At 32.0% G+C, this 20,081-nt stretch overlaps 9 protein-coding genes and 2 non-coding genes across 11 annotated transcripts; 10 read left to right on the forward strand and 1 right to left on the reverse strand. All coding sequences in view use genetic code 12, as the record gives it.

Moving 5' to 3' along the window:
* The first annotated feature begins 43 nt into the window (after positions 1–43).
* EHT1 (medium-chain fatty acid ethyl ester synthase/esterase) lies at positions 44–2,027 on the forward strand. The gene has a single exon (XM_064903202.1). The coding sequence runs from the start codon at positions 252–254 to the stop codon at positions 1,536–1,538; it is 1,287 nt and encodes a 428-aa protein (XP_064762515.1). The 5' UTR covers positions 44–251; the 3' UTR covers positions 1,539–2,027.
* On the forward strand, positions 1,936–4,594 carry DFJ63DRAFT_105095 (uncharacterized protein). The gene has a single exon (XM_064903195.1). The coding sequence runs from the start codon at positions 2,334–2,336 to the stop codon at positions 4,503–4,505; it is 2,172 nt and encodes a 723-aa protein (XP_064762516.1). The 5' UTR covers positions 1,936–2,333; the 3' UTR covers positions 4,506–4,594.
* Position 4,595: 1 nt separating this feature from the next.
* Positions 4,596–5,778, forward strand: DFJ63DRAFT_104528 (carbon-nitrogen hydrolase family protein). Its single transcript, XM_064903187.1, has one exon. It carries the CDS (start codon positions 4,721–4,723, stop codon positions 5,651–5,653), a length of 933 nt encoding a protein of 310 aa, XP_064762517.1. The 5' UTR covers positions 4,596–4,720; the 3' UTR covers positions 5,654–5,778.
* A 184-nt stretch (positions 5,779–5,962) lies between these two features.
* On the forward strand, positions 5,963–6,724 carry DFJ63DRAFT_286031 (SDR family oxidoreductase; the record flags this gene model as incomplete). The annotated part of the gene is made up of 1 exon (XM_064904941.1): positions 5,963–6,724. One exon carries the CDS (start codon positions 5,963–5,965, stop codon positions 6,722–6,724), a length of 762 nt encoding a protein of 253 aa, XP_064762518.1.
* Positions 6,725–6,937: 213 nt separating this feature from the next.
* Positions 6,938–7,810, forward strand: DFJ63DRAFT_334745 (uncharacterized protein; the record flags this gene model as incomplete). The annotated part of the gene is made up of 1 exon (XM_064908089.1): positions 6,938–7,810. One exon carries the CDS (start codon positions 6,938–6,940, stop codon positions 7,808–7,810), a length of 873 nt encoding a protein of 290 aa, XP_064762519.1.
* Positions 7,811–7,884: 74 nt separating this feature from the next.
* DFJ63DRAFT_312516 (uncharacterized protein) lies at positions 7,885–8,283 on the reverse strand (the record flags this gene model as incomplete). Its single annotated transcript, XM_064905983.1, has 1 exon — positions 7,885–8,283. One exon carries the CDS (start codon positions 8,281–8,283, stop codon positions 7,885–7,887), a length of 399 nt encoding a protein of 132 aa, XP_064762520.1.
* Positions 8,284–10,349: 2,066 nt separating this feature from the next.
* On the forward strand, positions 10,350–10,422 carry DFJ63DRAFT_t63. Its single transcript has one exon. It is a non-coding gene; the product is annotated as a tRNA-Arg (tRNA).
* A 15-nt stretch (positions 10,423–10,437) lies between these two features.
* On the forward strand, positions 10,438–10,510 carry DFJ63DRAFT_t64. Its single transcript has one exon. It is a non-coding gene; the product is annotated as a tRNA-Phe (tRNA).
* A 448-nt stretch (positions 10,511–10,958) lies between these two features.
* AGE1 (Age1p) lies at positions 10,959–14,069 on the forward strand (the record flags this gene model as incomplete). Its single annotated transcript, XM_064908090.1, has 1 exon — positions 10,959–14,069. One exon carries the CDS (start codon positions 10,959–10,961, stop codon positions 14,067–14,069), a length of 3,111 nt encoding a protein of 1,036 aa, XP_064762521.1.
* A 218-nt stretch (positions 14,070–14,287) lies between these two features.
* On the forward strand, positions 14,288–16,234 carry DFJ63DRAFT_322508 (putative serine/threonine protein kinase; the record flags this gene model as incomplete). Its single annotated transcript, XM_064907437.1, has 3 exons — positions 14,288–14,381; positions 14,418–15,692; positions 16,050–16,234. 3 exons carry the CDS (start codon positions 14,288–14,290, stop codon positions 16,232–16,234), a joined length of 1,554 nt encoding a protein of 517 aa, XP_064762522.1.
* A 489-nt stretch (positions 16,235–16,723) lies between these two features.
* On the forward strand, positions 16,724–20,020 carry DFJ63DRAFT_334750 (uncharacterized protein; the record flags this gene model as incomplete). The annotated part of the gene is made up of 1 exon (XM_064908091.1): positions 16,724–20,020. The coding sequence occupies one exon, from the start codon at positions 16,724–16,726 to the stop codon at positions 20,018–20,020; it is 3,297 nt and encodes a 1,098-aa protein (XP_064762523.1).
* Between the last annotated feature and the right edge of the window lie 61 nt (positions 20,021–20,081).

The following is a 20,081-nucleotide window of genomic DNA, read 5'->3' on the forward strand; positions in this document are numbered from 1 at the left end:
ATCTTGTAGTGTAAACGGTATGTTTGTTCTATATAGGTGATCCTCGGCTCGCATTTAAGGGAGGCTCAGCAAAAGTTACACAGAAACGGTTATACACAACCGTTCGATCTTTTTTTTTCAGATTGTAAAACGAAATCTGACTATAAACTAAAATATAAATCGTAACCATTATCTTTTGGAAAGTTAGTTAGACCCTGTTAAGAGTAACTTAAGCCTGTTCTGGTGAGATAAGATAAAGTATAACAAACAATATGGGAATTTTAGGTTGGGGATTTAGAGCTACCCTTAAAGTTCATCAATCAGATGATGAAAAATCAATCCAATTGAAGACGAAAGATCATGAAAGTTTAACCTTCAGTCAATTCATAAAGAATAATTTACCCATTGTTGACCCATCTAAGAAACTTTGGTTAAGTCCATGGTTGTTCAATGGGGCTTTACAAACTTTATATTATACTAGTGCTGATACTTCCAAGAAATTTTTAATTTATTATGGAAGAGAATTATTCACTTATAAAGATGGAGGTATTTGTTCATTGGATTGGGTTATCCCCCCTCCTGAAGATAAAGAAGAATTCAAACGTATCTATAAAGAAACTTTACCTGAGGGATTCCCTCGATTACATCCTAGAACCAGATATTTCACCAAGGATGAATTAGAAAGTAAACAAGCAATTAATCAAGATCAAGATTCAACCAAACCTATTGTGGTGATTGTTCATGGATTAGCCGGTGGTAGTCATGAACCATTGATTCGTAATTTAGCTGAATCAATTCATGATAAGACTAGTGGTGGATGGGATACTATGGTGATAAATTCAAGAGGTTGTTGTAGAACTAAAATCACTACTGAAAAGTTATTTTCAGCATTATCTATTGGAGATGTTAAAGAAGTTTTAGTTGAAATTAAGAAAAGATATCCTACTAGACCAATCTATGCAGTTGGGTTTTCATTTGGATGTGTTTTATTGGCTAATTTAATGGGTTCAACTGAAAAGGAAGAAAGTGATGATGATTTAATTAAAGCATGTTCTTTAATTGGATGTCCTTGGGATTTAGTTGATAGTGGACATCATTTAGAAAGTAGTTGGTCTGGGGCTTACTTATTCAGTCCTGCTTTATCTCAATTTTTAGGTAAAATTGTGAAGAACAATTATAAAGATTTGAATAGTCATAATTCGTCATTATTTAATGAAGATTCACTTAAGCAATGTCTTGCTATTAAGAAACTTTATCAATTTGATGATTTATTTACATGTAAGACTATTGGATTAGCTAATGCCTTTGAATATTATAAAGCTGGTTCACCAAAACAAAGAATGGGAAATATTAAAACACCAACTTTAATAGTCAATGCAACTGATGATCCAGCAGTTGGAATCAAATTACCAATCAAGGAAGTAGAAGCCAATCCATATTTGGCAATGGTTGAAAGTGATTTAGGTGGTCATTTAGGTTTTGTTCAATCTTCAGGTAAATTCTGGTGTGTGGAAGTAGTTGAACAATTCTTTGCCAACTTTGATACAATCGTTCAATAGATACGAGAGACTGTGTGTGCCAAAGTGAGAAGATTAGATCGGAGTTAGAGTTATAGATATTAATAGACTTATGTATATATGTTTACACATTGAGTTGAAGACCCTTATATAATAAATATAAAATTATGATTTACCAGAAACAAGTAATCTTCCCGAACTCACCGCTAAACCTTTCAATTAGTCAGTAAATACCTTATCTGCCTTCCTATCCTTCCATATCTTCAATGAAAGGTCGAGGCAGGACTATCTGGATAAATCGTCCCTAAATAAAGGTCACCTCTATTGTGGTAGGGCTGAAACAGGCCATTTTTTGCGCAAAATCATGATACTTTTTTTTAAGCTTCGGCATTTCGGTACCGAAATATTTTTTCTGCTCTGTTGCATTGTTAAGCAGCCAAAAAGGTCAGCAGCAGCTGATTCACAGTCATCTTTAAAGTGGTTTACCTTCTTCATATAATTACGAAAGAACAGCTGGTGGGATTAAACTGTTATACGTACTAACTGCTTCTTGTCTTGGCTAAAGTGGTGTTGACACAAGTACCTTTTATATAAAGACTTGGAAAGTAGTACAAAACAAAGATCAAAGTTTTGCATTCTTTAACTATAGCAATTTTAGAATCGAAAAAACTTTACAGTTAAAGGTTTATGCCAAATTTTTTAATTATATTGATTTCTTTTGTTGTTATCACTGTTTAGGTTGTCTTGTGGTGTATTCGAATGAATTTTACCCTTTGAATCCAACATTTCGTGTTGTTGCTTGTTTGCTTACCTACATATTCATATTACATTCACTAAATGTTTACTCATAATAATATCAATCTTGCCTTGTTTGAAATCAAACTAAAGTCTCCACATAAGAACTTGGTCTTACTTAAAGGAAATGAATTCGAAGTGGAGAATGTCCCCTTTGAAGGAAATGTTAAATTATCCATTCCAGAAGATATTCATATCAAGAAAATCACTTTAAATCTCATCGGAGAATTCAATGTTCAATACTTCAGAAGAGGAGAATACGGTTCAATCATTGATCAAGTATATGAACGATTCTGTGTTTTAGATGTTAAGTGGAATAACTTATTAACCAGTCCTGATGGTGAGATCTTATTCGGAAATTATGGTGATGATGTTCTCCCTTATTCCCAACTATCATCATTGGAATCAAAATCAAAACAAAAATTAAAATCAAAATCAAAATCAACTTCACCCGATAGACCAACTTACTTAAGAACAAATTCTCATCCTAATATATCTCAAATGAATAAAACTAATGGGAGTAACTCTTCAATCAGTACTTCTGGTCCCAATAATGCTTCATCAACTTCACTTTTAAAAGTACCTAAAAGTGGTATAGACGGAACTCCATTTGAAAATCTTACTTTCAATCCTCAGCATTCATTTCTTTTACCAAAGGGTAATTACAATCTCCCATTTAAAATTTACTTACCTACTAATATTTGTGAAACTGTTGAAGGTATAGCATGTGGGAAAATGCAATATAAAATGTTATGTACTATATCAAGGGGAAAATTTGAAAAACCAATATCAACTTCAAAATATATAAGAATTTTAAGAACTTTAAACCCTATGAATTTAAATTTAATTGATTCAATCGATATTGCTAATGTTTGGCCTAATAAATTACAATATTTGGTTTCTTTAACCAAAAAGGGGGTCGCTATTGGGTCAACTATCCCCATTAATATCATCATCGTACCTTTGGTGAAAGGTTTACGGTTAAAAGCCATCAATGCGTGTATAGTAGAACATTTCCATGTAACTCATGAAACCTCAAAATCTCCCGAATATGAATTGTTAGTAGGGAAGCAAACTTTAAAAGTTCTGAATCAAGATGAATTAGGGGATGATAAATGGGTTATAAAATCGTTATTTAAAGTCCCTCATAGTTTAAATACTTTAGCTCAAAGTTGTGAATTGAAAAATAATTATATCGATATTAAACATAGAATAAGAGTCTCGATTCAATTAAAGAATAAAGAAGGTCATATTAGTGAATTAAGAGCTAATTTACCTATTTGTGTTTATGTCAGTGCTCATGCTGGACATGTGGTTGCTAATCATAATACTATTGAAGAGTATGATAGTTTTATTCAACAAGATAAACAAGTTGAGGATATTTTATTTAAAAAGGATCGTGATTGGGAAAGATCTAATAATTCAGGTCCACCTTCAAATAGTGATACTCCTAATATATCTGAAGCAGAAGAAGAAGATGATGATAATGATTTAGATCGCGAAAATGAAGCTCCACCACTATATCAACAACATGTGTTTGATAGAGTTTATGATATGAATTTACCTCAAACTCCTTTAGAACAATTCCGATCTCAAGAAAATACTCCTGATCATTCTACTAATAATTCAACTACAAATTTAACTAGTTATTTCGATGATTACTTTCCTATTCCAAGTTCAGGAGATCAAAAGGCTCAAACTCCTCCACATCCACTTGATGTGGTTTCATTGTGTAGAATTCCAACTTATGAGCAAGCCTTATCTGATGATGAAGATGAAGAACTTGTATCACCAGCTCCAGAGTATACCGATGATGAATCTTATGAAGGTGATGATAATGAAGATGAAGGTAATACTATATCTCATAATGATTTGTTATACATGAAACTAGCTAAATTAAAAGCCAATTCACCTTCAAATTCAAATGCAAGACCAATAATGCCCAAATTAAAATCAATGGATAGGAATCAATTCAGATTAGGGGCAAGACAAGCAGGTATCAAGTCCATGCCTCATTCTCCATTGGCAAGATCTCCCATCAGAGGACATGTTGATATAATGTCATCCATTGATGATTGTGATGGGGATAAAGAAAATAATAAGCATAATAATGACGATTATGACGACGACAGTATTAATACACCTAGTAATTCATCATCATCATCTTCACATCATCATTCCATCTTCAGGATTCCAATTCCAAGAAGACATTAATAGACTATATACATCCATATAGATACATACGTACACTTTATATACATTTATAGAAGTTTTAATCCTAATTTATTTTATATACTGCAAAAGTTCGCCATAAATGGTCCAATCCCGATATAAAGAAAAAAATCCGGGGTTTGAGGAGAGTATATTAATTATCGTTAAATAGATTAGATAACTCTTTTACATAACATTCATTCGTTCAATTAGCAACAATGACAACCGTTATAGTTGCTGCCTTACAGATAGGGGCTGATCCAAGAGGTACCAAATACACCCTTGAAAAGATCTTATCATATGAAGAAGAACTTAAATTGAAACAAGTTAAACTAGTAGTTATCCCTGAAGCTACATTAGGTGGATATCCTAAAGGTTCAACTTTTGGTACTTATCTTGGGTATAGATTACCTGAAGGAAGACAACAATTTGCCAAATATTATAAAGAATCAATTGAACTTGATGACAATTCACCAGAGCTTTCTGCATTGGTTGGACTCAGTTCAAGAACAGATTGTTCAATAGTTATTGGTGTTATTGAAAGGGGTGGTTCCACTTTATATTGTACTATCGTTTATATTGATCCGAATTTGGGATTTATAGGTAAACATAGGAAATTGATGCCCACGGCTACTGAAAGATTAATTTGGGGCCAAGGTGATGGATCAACTCTTTATGTAGCAGATTTCAAAAGTTTAGGAAAAGTTGGAGGTGCTATTTGTTGGGAAAATTATATGCCATTGTTAAGAGCTTCATTTTATGCAAAGGGAATTCAAATCTATGTGGCACCAACTGTGGATGATAGAGATGGTTGGACGTCATTAATTAGAACTATTGGTAATGAAGGAAGACTCTTTGCTATATCTGCCGTACAATTCTTAGCCAAAGCGGAAGAGATTGGATTTGACGTTCCAGGATATGATCCGAATAAGAATATTATTGATGGAGGATCAGTTATTGTTAATCCATATGGTGAAATTATTGCTGGTCCATTAAGAGGATCCGAAGGGTTATTATCGGCAGAAATTGATTTGAATACCATTATTGAAGCGAGGTATGACTTTGATCCCGTCGGACATTATCTGAGAAACGATGTATTTCAACTTACCGTTGATGAAACTGCCAAATCGTCAGTGGTATTCAAAAAATAGATGGTATATAATTAGTATTATGGGGTTTGATAAAGTTCCCCGAAGTTTCGGTACATTGCCGTATAACTCGGGATTGTAAATTATTTTTATCTCCATTTAATTTAGCAGCAAAATTTGTCCTTAAGTATGCGAAATAATTTTTTTTAGTTCGGTCTAAAGCCATATAAGACCGAACTTGGCAATGATGGTGAATTTTGCAATTACTATAAATATAAAATATCGAATGATTCTTATCATTATCTTTTTGAAATGTATATTTATTCAATCTTAGATCAAACTGCAACACAAACAAATATACATACATTCAATATGGCTGGACAAACTTACTTTATTTCTGGTGGTAACAGAGGAATTGGATTCCAATTAGTCAAACAATTTGCTGAAGCTAACACTGATAATGTCGTAATTGCTACTACTCGTTCTCCTGCTAGATCAACTGAATTAACAGAATTAGCTAGTCAAAATAAAAATATTCATGTTATTACTTTAGATGTTGGTGTTGAATCATCAATTGATACTGTTGATTCTCAATTGAAAGAACTTGGAATTGAAGGTATTGATACTTTTATTTCTAATGCTGGTGCTTTCATTGAAGCTGAACCAACTCTTGATACTAAAAGTGATGTTTTCATTAATCAATATAGAGTTAATACTTTAGGACCAATCTTATTATTCCAAAAAGTTTACAAATACTTGTTAGCTAAAGAAACCAGAAAAGCTGTCTTTGTTAGTTCTGCTGGTGGTTCTCTTACCAACTTTTATCCATTCAATTCTACTGCTTATGGTCAATCTAAAGCTGCTTTAAATTTCTCCCTTATTCAATTATCTAAAGAATTAGAATCAGAAAACTTCACTGTTGTTCCAATCCATCCAGGTGGTGTTTATACTGGTATTGCTGAAGAATCTTTAGATAAGATTAAAGCCACTAATACTGAATATTATGAAATGATCATTAAACAACTTATGCTGACTGAAGATTGTGGTAAACATTTAGTTCCATTAATTGATGGATTCAAAAAGGAAGATTCAGGTAAATTCATTGATTTCCAAGGTAAAGAAATTCCATACTAGATTAGCATACTTAGCATAGAGTGAAATGATATAGATTGTTCATAGCTTACAATTAGATTGTTCTATATAGAATCGAAATATAATTTTTGCAATTTGCCCGTTTTGTGTAACTGTTGACGTTTTTTCAAAATATTTTGATTTCATGAAAATGAAAATATTCAAATTCAGGTATTAACAGTCAACAGTTGATTTGAAGGACAACTAGGAGTCATCATGTTTAACTCAAGAGATCCATTTGTCACTTATAAGCGACAATCTGAGGAAAATGTTAAAGAAATGAAGAGAAGAAGACAGTTGAATGTCATTAGTGGAAATCTCAAAAGTAAACAAACTCAAACTCAAAGTCGAAGTCAAAATCAACAACCGAAAAGAAGACCATTACAAGAGATAAAATCATCCAACATATTTGAAACTAGAGGATTGAAGAAAAGGTTAGAACTGGGTAAACATAAGGATCAGAATAATAGTGTAATACCGACTCAGCATTATGATAGCACATCTATTTACTCAGAGCTCATTAAAAGACAACACCAGGTTCAATTAAGTCAACAAGTCAATCAATCTCAACCAAATATGCTGTTATCGGGTATAGCTTCTCAGATTGTGTCTAATTCTCTATCAAGATCAATTGGATTAGACTCACGAAGAGATAAATTTCAAGTGGTAAAGAGTGAGTTGATTAATAGAAGGAACTTACACTTTAAGTACACAACATTACAACCATCATTAATTGAACAATCCAACGATTCAATTCAAAGCTTTTTTAATCATTTGAGCATGACTAAATACAATTTTATTACAAATTCAGATAAACCAAGTCATAGACAACCCACTCATATGGTTAAATCTGTATTTCGAATAGGAAAGTTCGTGGATTCAACTATATTGGTTAACTTAAAAACAAGTGAAGAAAGTCAGGTGTTACTATTATTGACTGATAATAGATTTAATGTACAAGTTAATGATAAGTTGATCCTTAATAATGATTTAATGATGAAACAAATGGTTAATGGTAAAGAGGTTAAAATCTACAAGGAATGGAAAATCTTGAAAAGTGAATTCAAAGATATTGATTTCTTTAATTAATATAATTGAATATGTATATACTGTATGAGTTAACGAAATAATCTGAATTAAATTGATAAAAGCCAAAACTAGGCTTAGTTTCTCTTTAAAGATGTCAAATATATGATTAAGAAAATTATGTTGGACAAAATCAGTACTACATAAGCAGCAAGTATTATACTAACAATTCTGAATCGAATTACACAAGCGTCACAGGGAGTTGGGTCCAGTAAAGCTGCTTTATCCAATTGAGCTCTTAACTTAAGTTCTTTTTCTAATCTTTCAAGACTCTTTTTTACCTCTAGATGCCTTCTACGGAATAGTGATATTTGAGGTTTTTGACTATCAAGTAATAAACTAAGTGAATTTGGATGTTTTGCTTCAATTTCTGTTCCAAACACTGGTGGATCTTCAATGTTTTCTCCAAAGCATTCAACCGCACATGAAAGAAAATAGCTGCCCCTCAAAATTCCATTTCTGTAAGTATCTGACATCGTGATGTTTCTGAAGAATGGTAAAATATGTACTATTTGAAGTCTCTTGGGATAAAAAAGGTCATATTAATCTAACTTAAAGAATAACACATAAAAAAAATGATTGCAAATTTTCTGCTTAATTTTAATCACTTATACTTTATGCCAGATTTACGACAACTTCAAATTAGCTAGAAATTCTTTCCAACGTTTTATTCATAAGAAATTTTATAATAATCTTATTACATTATTAACTAAATTTGTCACCATGTCTGAAAGAGTAGTTATGCAACCCTTAATTAACATAGATCTGGGATTTTCAGGAACTTCTGATGAGATTGAAGAAGTTACCGTTCTTGAATTGGCTGAATTCACTAAAAATATGAAAATTATTACAAGGAATCTTATGAATATGAATCAACTACTTAATGCTAGATCAAATTTAGAGCCTGAAAAATGTGCACGGTGTGTAACGAGTTCCCGTTTCGTTACTATTGGGATAGTGTTACTGATCCTCTTGCTAGTTCTGTTTATCTTCAATTGTATTCAAAAAAAGATATTTATGTCTGGGGTTATAGATAAGATGAGTATATAAATGAATTTGAAAGACAATAGAGTATTATACATAAATATTATTTTTGGTCAAACCTATCAAGTGTCTCTTTCCTCGATCAATGATTAATTTTATTTTATGCTTAAAGGAAAATTAATGATTCGATTCCAAATATCCATTTTCTCCTCTGTATTAGTTAACAAAATTATATAACCTGTTTCTTTTGGAACTAAATAATCATTTCAAAAATGAGTTTTCCGTTGTATAATTCACCTACAGAATATGATACATACCTCTATAATCAAATTTTTAATCCAGTTGCACCACCAGCATATGAAAGGATAAATTTCCGACACACGAGTACTGAATATACTCTAGGCCGACATGTTGACTTTTTACGATTAAACAGAGATTTAGATGAAATTAATGAAGGTTTAAATGTTGCAGAGAATAAACTTATAGATCAAAGGACAGATAAAAAGTTATGGGTCCGTTTCCATCCAGTGGTTTTGTTTACTCTTTTTATCTTGGGTTTAGTAATAGCAATCAATATATATTCCTGGGTAGAAATAATCAAGTGCAAGATTCAAATCAAAGATTCTTAATAAATACTACTCTAAATTTAATATATATTTCCCATACTACACTCATAACTTAATGACATGATTTGTCTCTATAAAAACTATGCTAATGCTATCGGCTTAATATCCTTTTAAAATATGAATATATACTGAAACAAGCAAACACCATGAGACTTAGGTGTCTGTGTAATCCTATATTAATAAATAATCAAGCGAATGAACTTGGTAAATTAAAGAGAAAATTTGAAGACAAATGACAATGATAGGTTTATTTGTCCATCCAATATTTCTTATTAGTCTAGTGATGTTTGCAGTTGTATTGGGTGTTAACGTTGAGTCTTGGGTAAAAATAATGAAGTATAAAATTCAATATGATAAAGATCACCAGTCTTAAACCTAGTTATTTAGTATTCAATTATTTAGCGATACATATCATTATAAATGAGTGTATCACAAGCTTTACTGTAAATTTGAAATTTATTCATAATTTATATAAAATTCAAGTTAAATATATATTACATGATTTTTTTTTTTTCGAAATATACATTTATTAATATTCTATAAAATTAGAAATATAAATAAAGTGGAATAGAGAAACATATAATGTAAAAACTCTATTTATAAGTTGGAACAAATCGAAGGTCAAGTTAGACCTTTAAATTAAGAAATCATTAAGATTTATTTAAGCAAATGTAAGGTACGGTATGATTGATATTTCAAAATTTTTGTTGCAAAAATTTTCCTAAAATTCACAATTTAGACTAGTCAAAAAATACCAATTACAGTTATTTTTTCACTCCAAAAAGACTACTATCAACATATTAACCACTATTAAGTCCATTTAACATCATAAAAATATAGGATGGCCTCCCAAAATTTCGAATAAATTTGATCATCTTTTTGGAAAATGACTGGACACGAGACACTTCCAAAATTATTTTTCACAACAAGTTGCCTGCGTAGCGTAATGGTTAACGCGTTTGACTTCTAATCAAAAGATTCCGGGTTCGACTCCCGGCGTGGGTTCTTCGAATTCTTAAAGCGGTTTTAGCTCAGTTGGGAGAGCGTCAGACTGAAGATCTGAAGGTCCTGTGTTCGATCCACAGAAATCGCAATTTTTTTTGCATATCCAATCTATATACTATGTATAACAACCTTATAATCACTAATTTGATTCTTTTACATCCATTGTGCCCGCTAAACCATGACCATCGATCCAAATTAGTGATAGAATTCCCACAAAACAATTAAATGGCTCTCGTAATTTTGTAGTCACAGATTTTTTTTTTAGTCTCAGCAGGAACTCACGTCAAACTTAAGAAAAAGTGAGATGATTTATTTACTGTTGCCAAAATAGAATATACTGGGGTGAAGAACTACTGCTGATTGATTTAAAAGTATATAAGTTATCATCATCATCAATTGATCAATATAATCATATGGAAGTCAAACCAACTGATTGAACTCAGATAGAAACCAATTAGAAACAAAAGTATATCATATTCTACTTAGACTCATAGATCTTAACCTTATATTCAATATCTGTTATCAATACTTTATCAATGTCATCCATTGGCAACCTTATTTTTCCGTATACTGAAGATGAACAATCGACAGTATCGTTGAACAAAGTAACGTTCACTGATGCGTCTGATGCTACTCGTTATACTATCCTGTTGGATGAAGATAGTAAACAAGTCAGTTCGATAGATAAAGTGATCACTCAAACTCAACAGAATATACCTGAGTTAACTCAATATATTCAAAATCCATCATCATCAAATGACAGTAAAGATTATCCATTATTAATCAGAATCGATCCCTTGTATAATAAGTTGAAGTATAACGTATCCATACGACCTTCAGGCAAAGATTCAAAATCATTAGTTATTGTCAAAACCAAAGATGATAGTTTAGATCAAATCAAACATATTTTATATGAAAATAAAGAAGATATCGAATGTCAAGTATCAAAGATTGATTATGACAATCTTCCCTTTGATGATGATTCTGATCTTCAAACTTCACAACGATTGATTATCAATGATACCTTTGATCGTGAATTCATAAATGGAGATAAATTAAATATATCATTATGGGAATTGGATTCGTCAAACAATGATTACAGTTTTCTCTTAAAGTTTAGTGTATGGATTGATGAATATACTGAAGTTGAAGATAATCAACATACTATTATTCATGAGAATAGATCTCCAGTATCTGGTGATGATAAAAGCGTCACAGCCATTAACAGTGCAACTACCACTACAACCACCACCACGTCTCCAATCGATCACCATGGTACTTCCAAGCAATTCAAGATTAGTGATTTCAAAAAGGAGTTTATATTTAATATAGAAGATGGTCCTGATTTTAGAACTACATTAACAAAATACGAGCATAATTTTAGTTTGATTAAGAAAAATTTCCATCAATTCAATGAAGAAATAAAATTACTTGAGATAACTTTAAAGAAACTTCATCATTCAAAAGTTAAACTTATAGAATTATTAAAAAACTTGATAGATTTACAATTCAATTCATTACTTAAACAATTTGAATTTGGTAAAGATTTTGAATTAAAACTTCGTTCCATATTCGATCCATTTGAAAAAAATTTAAAATTCTTTTTAAAGGATGTTTGTGAACCAAAATTAATCTTAAAAATCTTTCATAATTTAAGTCTAAATAATTTAGGTGAACAAAATTCGGCCTCATCATCATCAAATTCAGTTTCAACAAATTCAACTTCGAGCTCGGGAGGCAGTGGTCCTCATAATGAATTATTACATAGACGCAAACAATTTGAAAGTAATTCTAAAGAATACTATAGTTGGTTGAATAAATACCTTAGTAATGAAAAAGATAGACCCGTATCAAAGTTATTAATCAAGAGGAAAAGTTTTGAATTATCAAAATTCGATTATCTTAATCAATTGAATCAAGTTACGAATAATCAATATCTTAATCAATTAATGGAACAATTGTTTAAGTTCATTAATGTTTCATATGATCTTCATCATCCTCGATTATTGAATTTTTCTCAATTTGAAGATATTAAAAAGAGTCAAGATTTAATTGGAATCAATTATAAGATCTATTTACATGCTTTATCCAGATTTAATAGTGAAAAGACTCAAATTCGTCAAATGATTGAAGCTTGTAAATCAAATGATGAACTCACCAACGTCATAAGATATAATAAATTGAATTATAACTTTTCAACTCCACTCGCTTCATCTAATTCAGTAAGTTCCGAAGCTTCAAATGTATCAGAAACTCCATCTTCACCATCTATAGTGGGTGGATCATCGATTTCTTCTGATGATATATTAGTAAGTTTAGATAATATTGAATTAATCTTTTCTGGAAATTTCACTTCAACAATGATAGGCAATACATCTGTCCTGGAATCACCTAGTATCACTAATGACGAAGATAAAGGAGAAATGAATGGTATTTTATATACATTAGGCGGACAAGGTAAACAAGGATGGCATAAAGAATGGGTTGTTTTAAATAAAGGTTTATTGATTGAATTTTCTGATTGGAGAAAAGGAAGATCGCCTATAAATCAACCCATTGAAATTGCATTATCAAGTATTAAGCCAGTAACTTATGAAAGACGTCAAAATTGCTTTGAAATCTTAACTTCAAAGGGTAATAAACATGTTTTCCAAGCTCTAAATGAAGCTGAAAGATCAAAATGGATTAAAGCTTTATATAATGCAGGTCAAGTGGTTGACACTACCAGATTGAAAGAAAGTTACAGTGAACTTGGTAACGTAAGTAACAATGGTAGAACCAAAAAGATCATTTCCAAATTGAAAACAGAATTTCATATTCCACAATCTTCATCTTCACCCACCACTGTTGTTGTACCGGGCGAAACTCATGATCGTTCTATATCTCCTGTATCAATTACATCCATCGCCAGACATAAGAATGAAGAAGAGAAAGATTATCTTAATTTAGTCAAATCTATTCCTGATAGTGATAATCATATATGTCTTGATTGTGGATCTACCGATTCTGTGGAATGGATTTCGATTAATAATCTTGCATGTTTCTGTGTGAAATGTGCTTCATGTCATAGAAATATTGGATCACATATAACTAAGATCAGATCATTGAAACTAGATAAATTTGAAAATGAAAGTGAAATGTTATTAAATTATATTAATAATAGAAAAGTGAATGAATATTTAGAAGAATCATTACCTCAAAAGGAAAAAATTGATCCTAATACTAATTATGAACAACGGTTAGAATTTATTAAGAAGAAATACGTTGAGAAGAAGTATAAAGCCATCATACCTGATATCAATAATGTTCTTATTAAAGCCATTCAAAAGATTAATATTCCAGAAGTATTAAGATGTATAATCTGTGGAGGAGATGTTGATCTTAAGATTCAAATCAGTATTCCTAATAAAGATGAATATCAAATCATCTCCATATTTGAATATTCATTACGGAAATTTGTTGAAATAACAGAAGCAGATTTAATCTTATCCAGTTCCAAGAAATATTTCTTAATTTCAGAAATCTTGATTTTAAATGGTAGTAAAATAGATGAGATCAAAGATTTAAGACAAGATATTGGCTTAACTGATGATGCAGCTGAATATTGGAAGATTAGAAGTTTGAAACTTAGTGGTGGATTTGTTTAAATGCTTTATAATCTACTCTATATATATATATAGCTAATGCAAAATAATGATTAAATGCCAAATTAGGAAGTGATCGCATTAGGCTTTATTTGTGGTTGCGAAAATTTCTTTTTTACGAATTACAAAGAAAAATTTAAAAAAGAATCCACAAATAAAATAAAACAACTTTCTTCCTTTTGACTTGGTTTCATCGTACACTGTTTAAGAAGGGCTCAACCATGTCCCCCACTAATCAATATTATCAAATATTACCTCAACAACAAGAACTTTCATCACCAACAGTATCATCATCTTCGACATCGTCATCATCAAGTTCTGAATCCGATTTAACTTCATCCTCACCATCAGATTATAACTTTCATTATTGTATTGGAACGGGCAATTTTGGAGATGTTTATAAAGCCACACATAGGGCTAGCGGTACTATCGTTGCAGTCAAGGTTGTTGATTTAGAAGAATTCGATGATGAAATCAAAGTTTTAACTCAAGAGATTCATTTTTTATCTAGAATGAAAAGTGAAAATATCACTACTTATCATGAAGCATTTACCCAAGATTGGAATATGTTCATTGTGATGGAATATTGTGGTGGTGGTTCATGTTCTGAATTATTAAAGGTTTATCGACAACTCCCTGAAGATATGGTTAGTTATATTATCCGTGAGGTTTTAAAAGGTTTACAATATTTACATTCTGAACATAAGGTTCATCGAGATATAAAACTGGCAAATATTTTATTAACTGAAGATGGAAAAGTTAAATTAGCTGATTTTGGGGTTAGTGGAGAATTGACATTAACTAGAATAAAGAAGAAAACATTTGTTGGTACTCCATTTTGGATGGCCCCTGAGGTGATTACAAGGGGAAAAACCGCTGAACAACCAAATCAAATAGGGTATGATGTTAAAGCTGATATTTGGTCTACTGGTATTACTACAATTGAACTTATTAATGGATATCCACCTTTAGCTCAATTTAAACCACTTGAAGTTTTATTTGAGATCCCAAGACAAAGACCACCAACGTTAGATGGGCTGGGTTATAGTGAGAATTTAAAAGATTTTGTCAAATACTGTTTAATCAAGGACCCTTCAAAGAGACCGAATGCTTCTACTTTACTTAAGCATCATTTTATTACCAAATGTGTTCGTTATCGTACATATGCTCAAACTACGTTAGCAAGAGTGGTTGCTGAGAAGAACAGATATCTTCTACAAAAAGGAAAACTAGTTAAAAAGGCAAAACATTCTTGGGGATCTGGTGATCAAAATAATAATAATGCCAATGATCTTAACAATAAGGTAAGTGGTGGAACCAATATTGAATGGCAATTTCATACAGTTATTAAACCAATTCAACGAGATTTATCTACCAATTCATGTACTATGGAGCAAACATTATTACAGACAATTTCCCAATCACCAAATTTACCACATAATGAATTACTCCCAGTTGAAAAATCAAATGAAACAACATCTAGACCTTCATCGCCTGCTAACCCAGCTCCTGTATCTGCTCCAATACCTGCATCAATTTCAATTCCAATTCCAAATCCAATTCCAATTCCTGCCTCAACTCGAGGTCCTGCTTCTGCCCCCGTTCCATCCCGTATAGCTTCAAATAGTATGGAACAAACATTGTTAGAAACGGGTTCTCTCAAATCACCATCTTTACCTCCTGAAGTGTTAAATAATCAGGATGAATCAAAAGAAGTAATATCAATACCTACTTCACCTGCTGAACTATCCTCTATACCTGTTGGAGTTCCTCAAGTTGCAATTCGCAAAAGCTCAAATAGTATGGAACAAACGTTATTAGAGACAGTTTCTATCAAGTCACCAACCTTACCTCCTGATGTACTAGATAATCCCGATAAATCAAATGAGGTAAACTCTGAACCTTCTTTATTAACTACCTAACCACCTACACAACCTGTCTCATCTCCTGCACCCTCTACGACTAATCCCGACCCTACAACAGTTCAGGCTAACGGACAAAAAATGTTATTATCTTGTTTAGAAAGGGTTTATCACAGAGCTAAGAGTGATGATACAAAGAATTCAGTAGTGTCATTAATCCATGATATTCAAAGATATGAGAGGAAGGTACCAGGACTTTGTGATGCTATTGTGGAGGAATTTTTAAATCTTCAACCCCAACTATAGTTTACATCAATAGTTAGCCTTAGCTTAGACATATTTCAAGTATATAACAATATAAAATGAATATTTTCCTAACCCTTACACTAACAGTAGATCCATATCATGACCCCCCTCCCCCCAAACCATATGCTGGCTTGGTTGCCAGTTGTAATGTTGCAATTTCTGGTTTGACTTTACTATCATCCTTCCATCCCAGTTTCATCTCTCCTCTTTTATTTTTAGGAGGTACCTCCACTATCAAACACCCAAATCAACACAAAAACAAAACATTTTTAGTTTGGAAAAAAAAGCGCGTTTTCGTGTTGTTTATAGAAATAAGGTACACCACCAGTAGAAGATGGTTAGAGACAGTGACATCTGAATTGCTGCTTGTTTTGTTTAGAGATCTTGCTACTTCTTCCTCTTCTTCTTCCTATTCAGTATCTCTTGCTTCTAATCATCTCATCTAACAAGCAACCTGAGTGATAGATAGACTGATACATTGGGTTCAAGATGTCTGATCAACTGATGCTGAGTCTCCAAGTTCCAGCAACAAGTACCGTCAAACCTCCTCAAACCCCTAGATCTACATCAACTACAAATAATTCATTCTTAGCATCAGGAAGTCATCATAAACATCATCAAAGCATAACTCCTTCCTTCACGTTTGGGCTCAACTTCCTGCCTTCCTTCCAATTCCAATCACCTATACATTCGGTATCACCGCAGAAGTTCTTTAATGTTGCAAATAATCTAAACAAAGCTATTACTGGATCCACCCTTAGTAAGAAGTTAACCACCACCGCCACTACTACAGCAACAACTCCCAGCATTAATAATAAAGATAAGCAACCTCCTATCACGGTGACGGTTACTACTCCTTCAAGATTAGCTAATCGATTTATGGATTCCTTAAGAAGAACCAAGAGTGAAGTAGATACTAGTATAGGTTCTGATCTTGCCGAAATTGATAACGAATCTGTTGATGATTCCATACGAACTCAAGATGATAGCTTAAGTTTATTCTCTGGAACTTTTGTTAATGATTCAATCAATGCCAGTGTTAGTCATCCTAATTTAACTTCATTATCTTCTATCTATGAAGACGATGATGTGAAAGAAGGAGTTGTACAAAATCCAACATCTGATGATAATACCTTCTTAACTCCTAACAAGTTGATCTTAGCAGTCGAAAACAACAATAACATCAATAATAATAATAATAATCAAACTCCAAGTCGTTTCACAGCAACTATGAGTCTTGCATCTGCACCTGCATTAGTTCCCATAAAACCAAAGATAGACAATAATGCTACCGACGCCATAAGAAATAGCATTAAAAGGAGAAAATTGTCAGCTGTAGCTGAACGTAATATCCAAGACTCTCCTAATAATTCAATTGCATCTCAAATCGATTCTACAGTGGATTCCCCTATTCAAAAGAGGAAATTGTCGATCGATTCTGTTAATACTTCAGCTGACAGTGGTGACAAAGTATGGTATGATGAATTGGATGAAGTCTTAATCAAATCCTTTTTAAAATATAGAAATTTCCGTGAAAATCAAAAAGGATATCATTTATCATCTGTGCTTAAAAACACATCTCAAAATAAAGTATTATCAAGAATGATTTTTAATAAAACTGGTATTTTAAGAACTTCAAAACAGATCTCATCTCGTTTATTTAGATTATCAAAGCAAAATAGACTAGATAAACAAAAATCATCCGCTCCTTCATTCACCTCATCAATGGAGATTTCATTAAATGATGAATTTCTGGATTTAATGCAGACTCCATTAGATGATTTCATTTCAAATAGTCAGTTACATGGTTCAGGTTCGATGTCTGGATCCACTGGTAATCTTAATGATTCAATGGATTCCATCAAAACTAATGAAATCATAGATCAAGAATTATATGCATTGTTATCATCTCCTCCTAATGAGTTATTGGATGAATCTATTCAATGTAGTTTGAGACTTCAAGATTTAAAAATCCAATTCATAAATCATTCAAATTCATCTGACAATCATACATTTGCCAAATTGAATAAAATCCTGCATTCGTCATTACCATTAATATCTGCACCTTCAAAGTTTAATCAGCATCTCATTCAACCAGATTTATTATTACGTTTGAATCAATCCGCTGTTCCTATTTGGTATTTGACTCATGATATAAATATCAACATAACTACTTCGCATCAACTTGTAACTTCAACTCCAATTTCACCGTTTAATAACCAAGTTCAACCACAATTATCAAATAATCAATCATTCAATCTCTTAAATGGAGTATTTGAATCATTTATGAAGATTGAAATCGAGGCCAATTCTAATACTCAACAATCAATGTTAAGTTGGAAGTCATATACTAAGATTTTTTCTAATAATAAGGAAGTATTATTGGAAAATGTTGAGATTGTTAATGCTTATTCTGATTTATTGGGCCAAAAGTATAATTTACAATATCCATTATTAAAGAGTTTCTTTGCAGGCTATTTAAATTTTTTAATTAATGGATCATTTAAAAATGGTGTGGATAATTTAACCATTGTTCAAGTATTATATCAGAACAATAATGACGATGTTAAATTTGATCAATCTAATTCTACTATTTATGGATGTTTCATTCACAATGTTAAGTTTAATCAAAGTAATTCGCCTGGTTCAATTGATCTTGAAATTATAAATTTAACAGATAAAGCTGTCCTCGAAACCAATCAAACTCCTGAAAATGTCAATGATTCTCAAATACAAATACAAATTCCAAAAGAGCAGCACGAAGAAGATGATGATAATGAAACTATCATGGCTGATTCATCACCATATAAGCCATCTCCTAGAACTGATCTTCGTGAATCACCAACCAAGGGTCCTGGTCCTAATTTCCTTTCAATTGATATGGATAAAGTTCATGCTGTTGGAAATATTGATGGTCCTCATACAGCTCCAATTTATAATGCTGATATTGTTCATAAGTACAATAAGAATATGTTAAAGCAACAAGAACAATTACGTATTCAGATTAAGAATCATCAACATCAACAAGGTTATGTAAATGAAGGACAAGGTGAACCTCCTCATTCGGCACCAGGGGTCATGAATCAAGGATTCCCCTTGCAACTAGGACAATCCCAACTTCAACCTCAAGCACCAATGACGGCACCAATTGAACAAAAATCTGCATTTATGCTGATGCCTATGAATTCAAACCCACAATTTATACAGCAACCTTTTGTTCAGCAGCAACAACCACAACATCAACAGCAGCAACAACAACAACAACAACAACAATTGATGGTGAATTTAGGTAGTGGATTCGTTCCTTTTGCTAGTTTGCACCCTACATTGCAAGAACAATTTATGCTGGCTCATAGACAGTTAGAAATGCAAAGACAAGGTCAACAGCAATATATGTTACAACAACAACAACAACAACAATTATTTATGAATGATATCTCAGGTCAAGCACAATATTATAGTGCTCCACAACAACCTATGCTTCAACAAGTTCCAGTTCAACAACCTCAAGTACAACAACCCCAACGAGCATTACCAGTCGTTGCTGCTAATAAATTTCCTATAATATCACGTAATTCTTCAACTACATCAATTTCAAGCACCAAGGATTCTAATAAAGAGAATATCAAACCTAAAGAAATAAAGTTTGGTCCAATCTTAGAATATGATCCATCTAAGGATTCAAAATCAATCCAACAAAGTAAAACCTCAAAACAAGCTAACGGGGTTCATAGATTCCCAATCAACACTCCTGTATCCATTTATAAACCAAAGAAAAGTAAGTAAGTAAGTAAGCATACCATATTGTAACTTTTATATGTACAATCTATTTATATATTGATATTTT

The sequence above is a fragment of the Scheffersomyces coipomensis genome, assembly GCF_036884675.1.
Source record: "Scheffersomyces coipomensis strain NRRL Y-17651 chromosome Unknown DFJ63scaffold_3, whole genome shotgun sequence".
NCBI lineage: Eukaryota > Fungi > Ascomycota > Pichiomycetes > Serinales > Debaryomycetaceae > Scheffersomyces > Scheffersomyces coipomensis.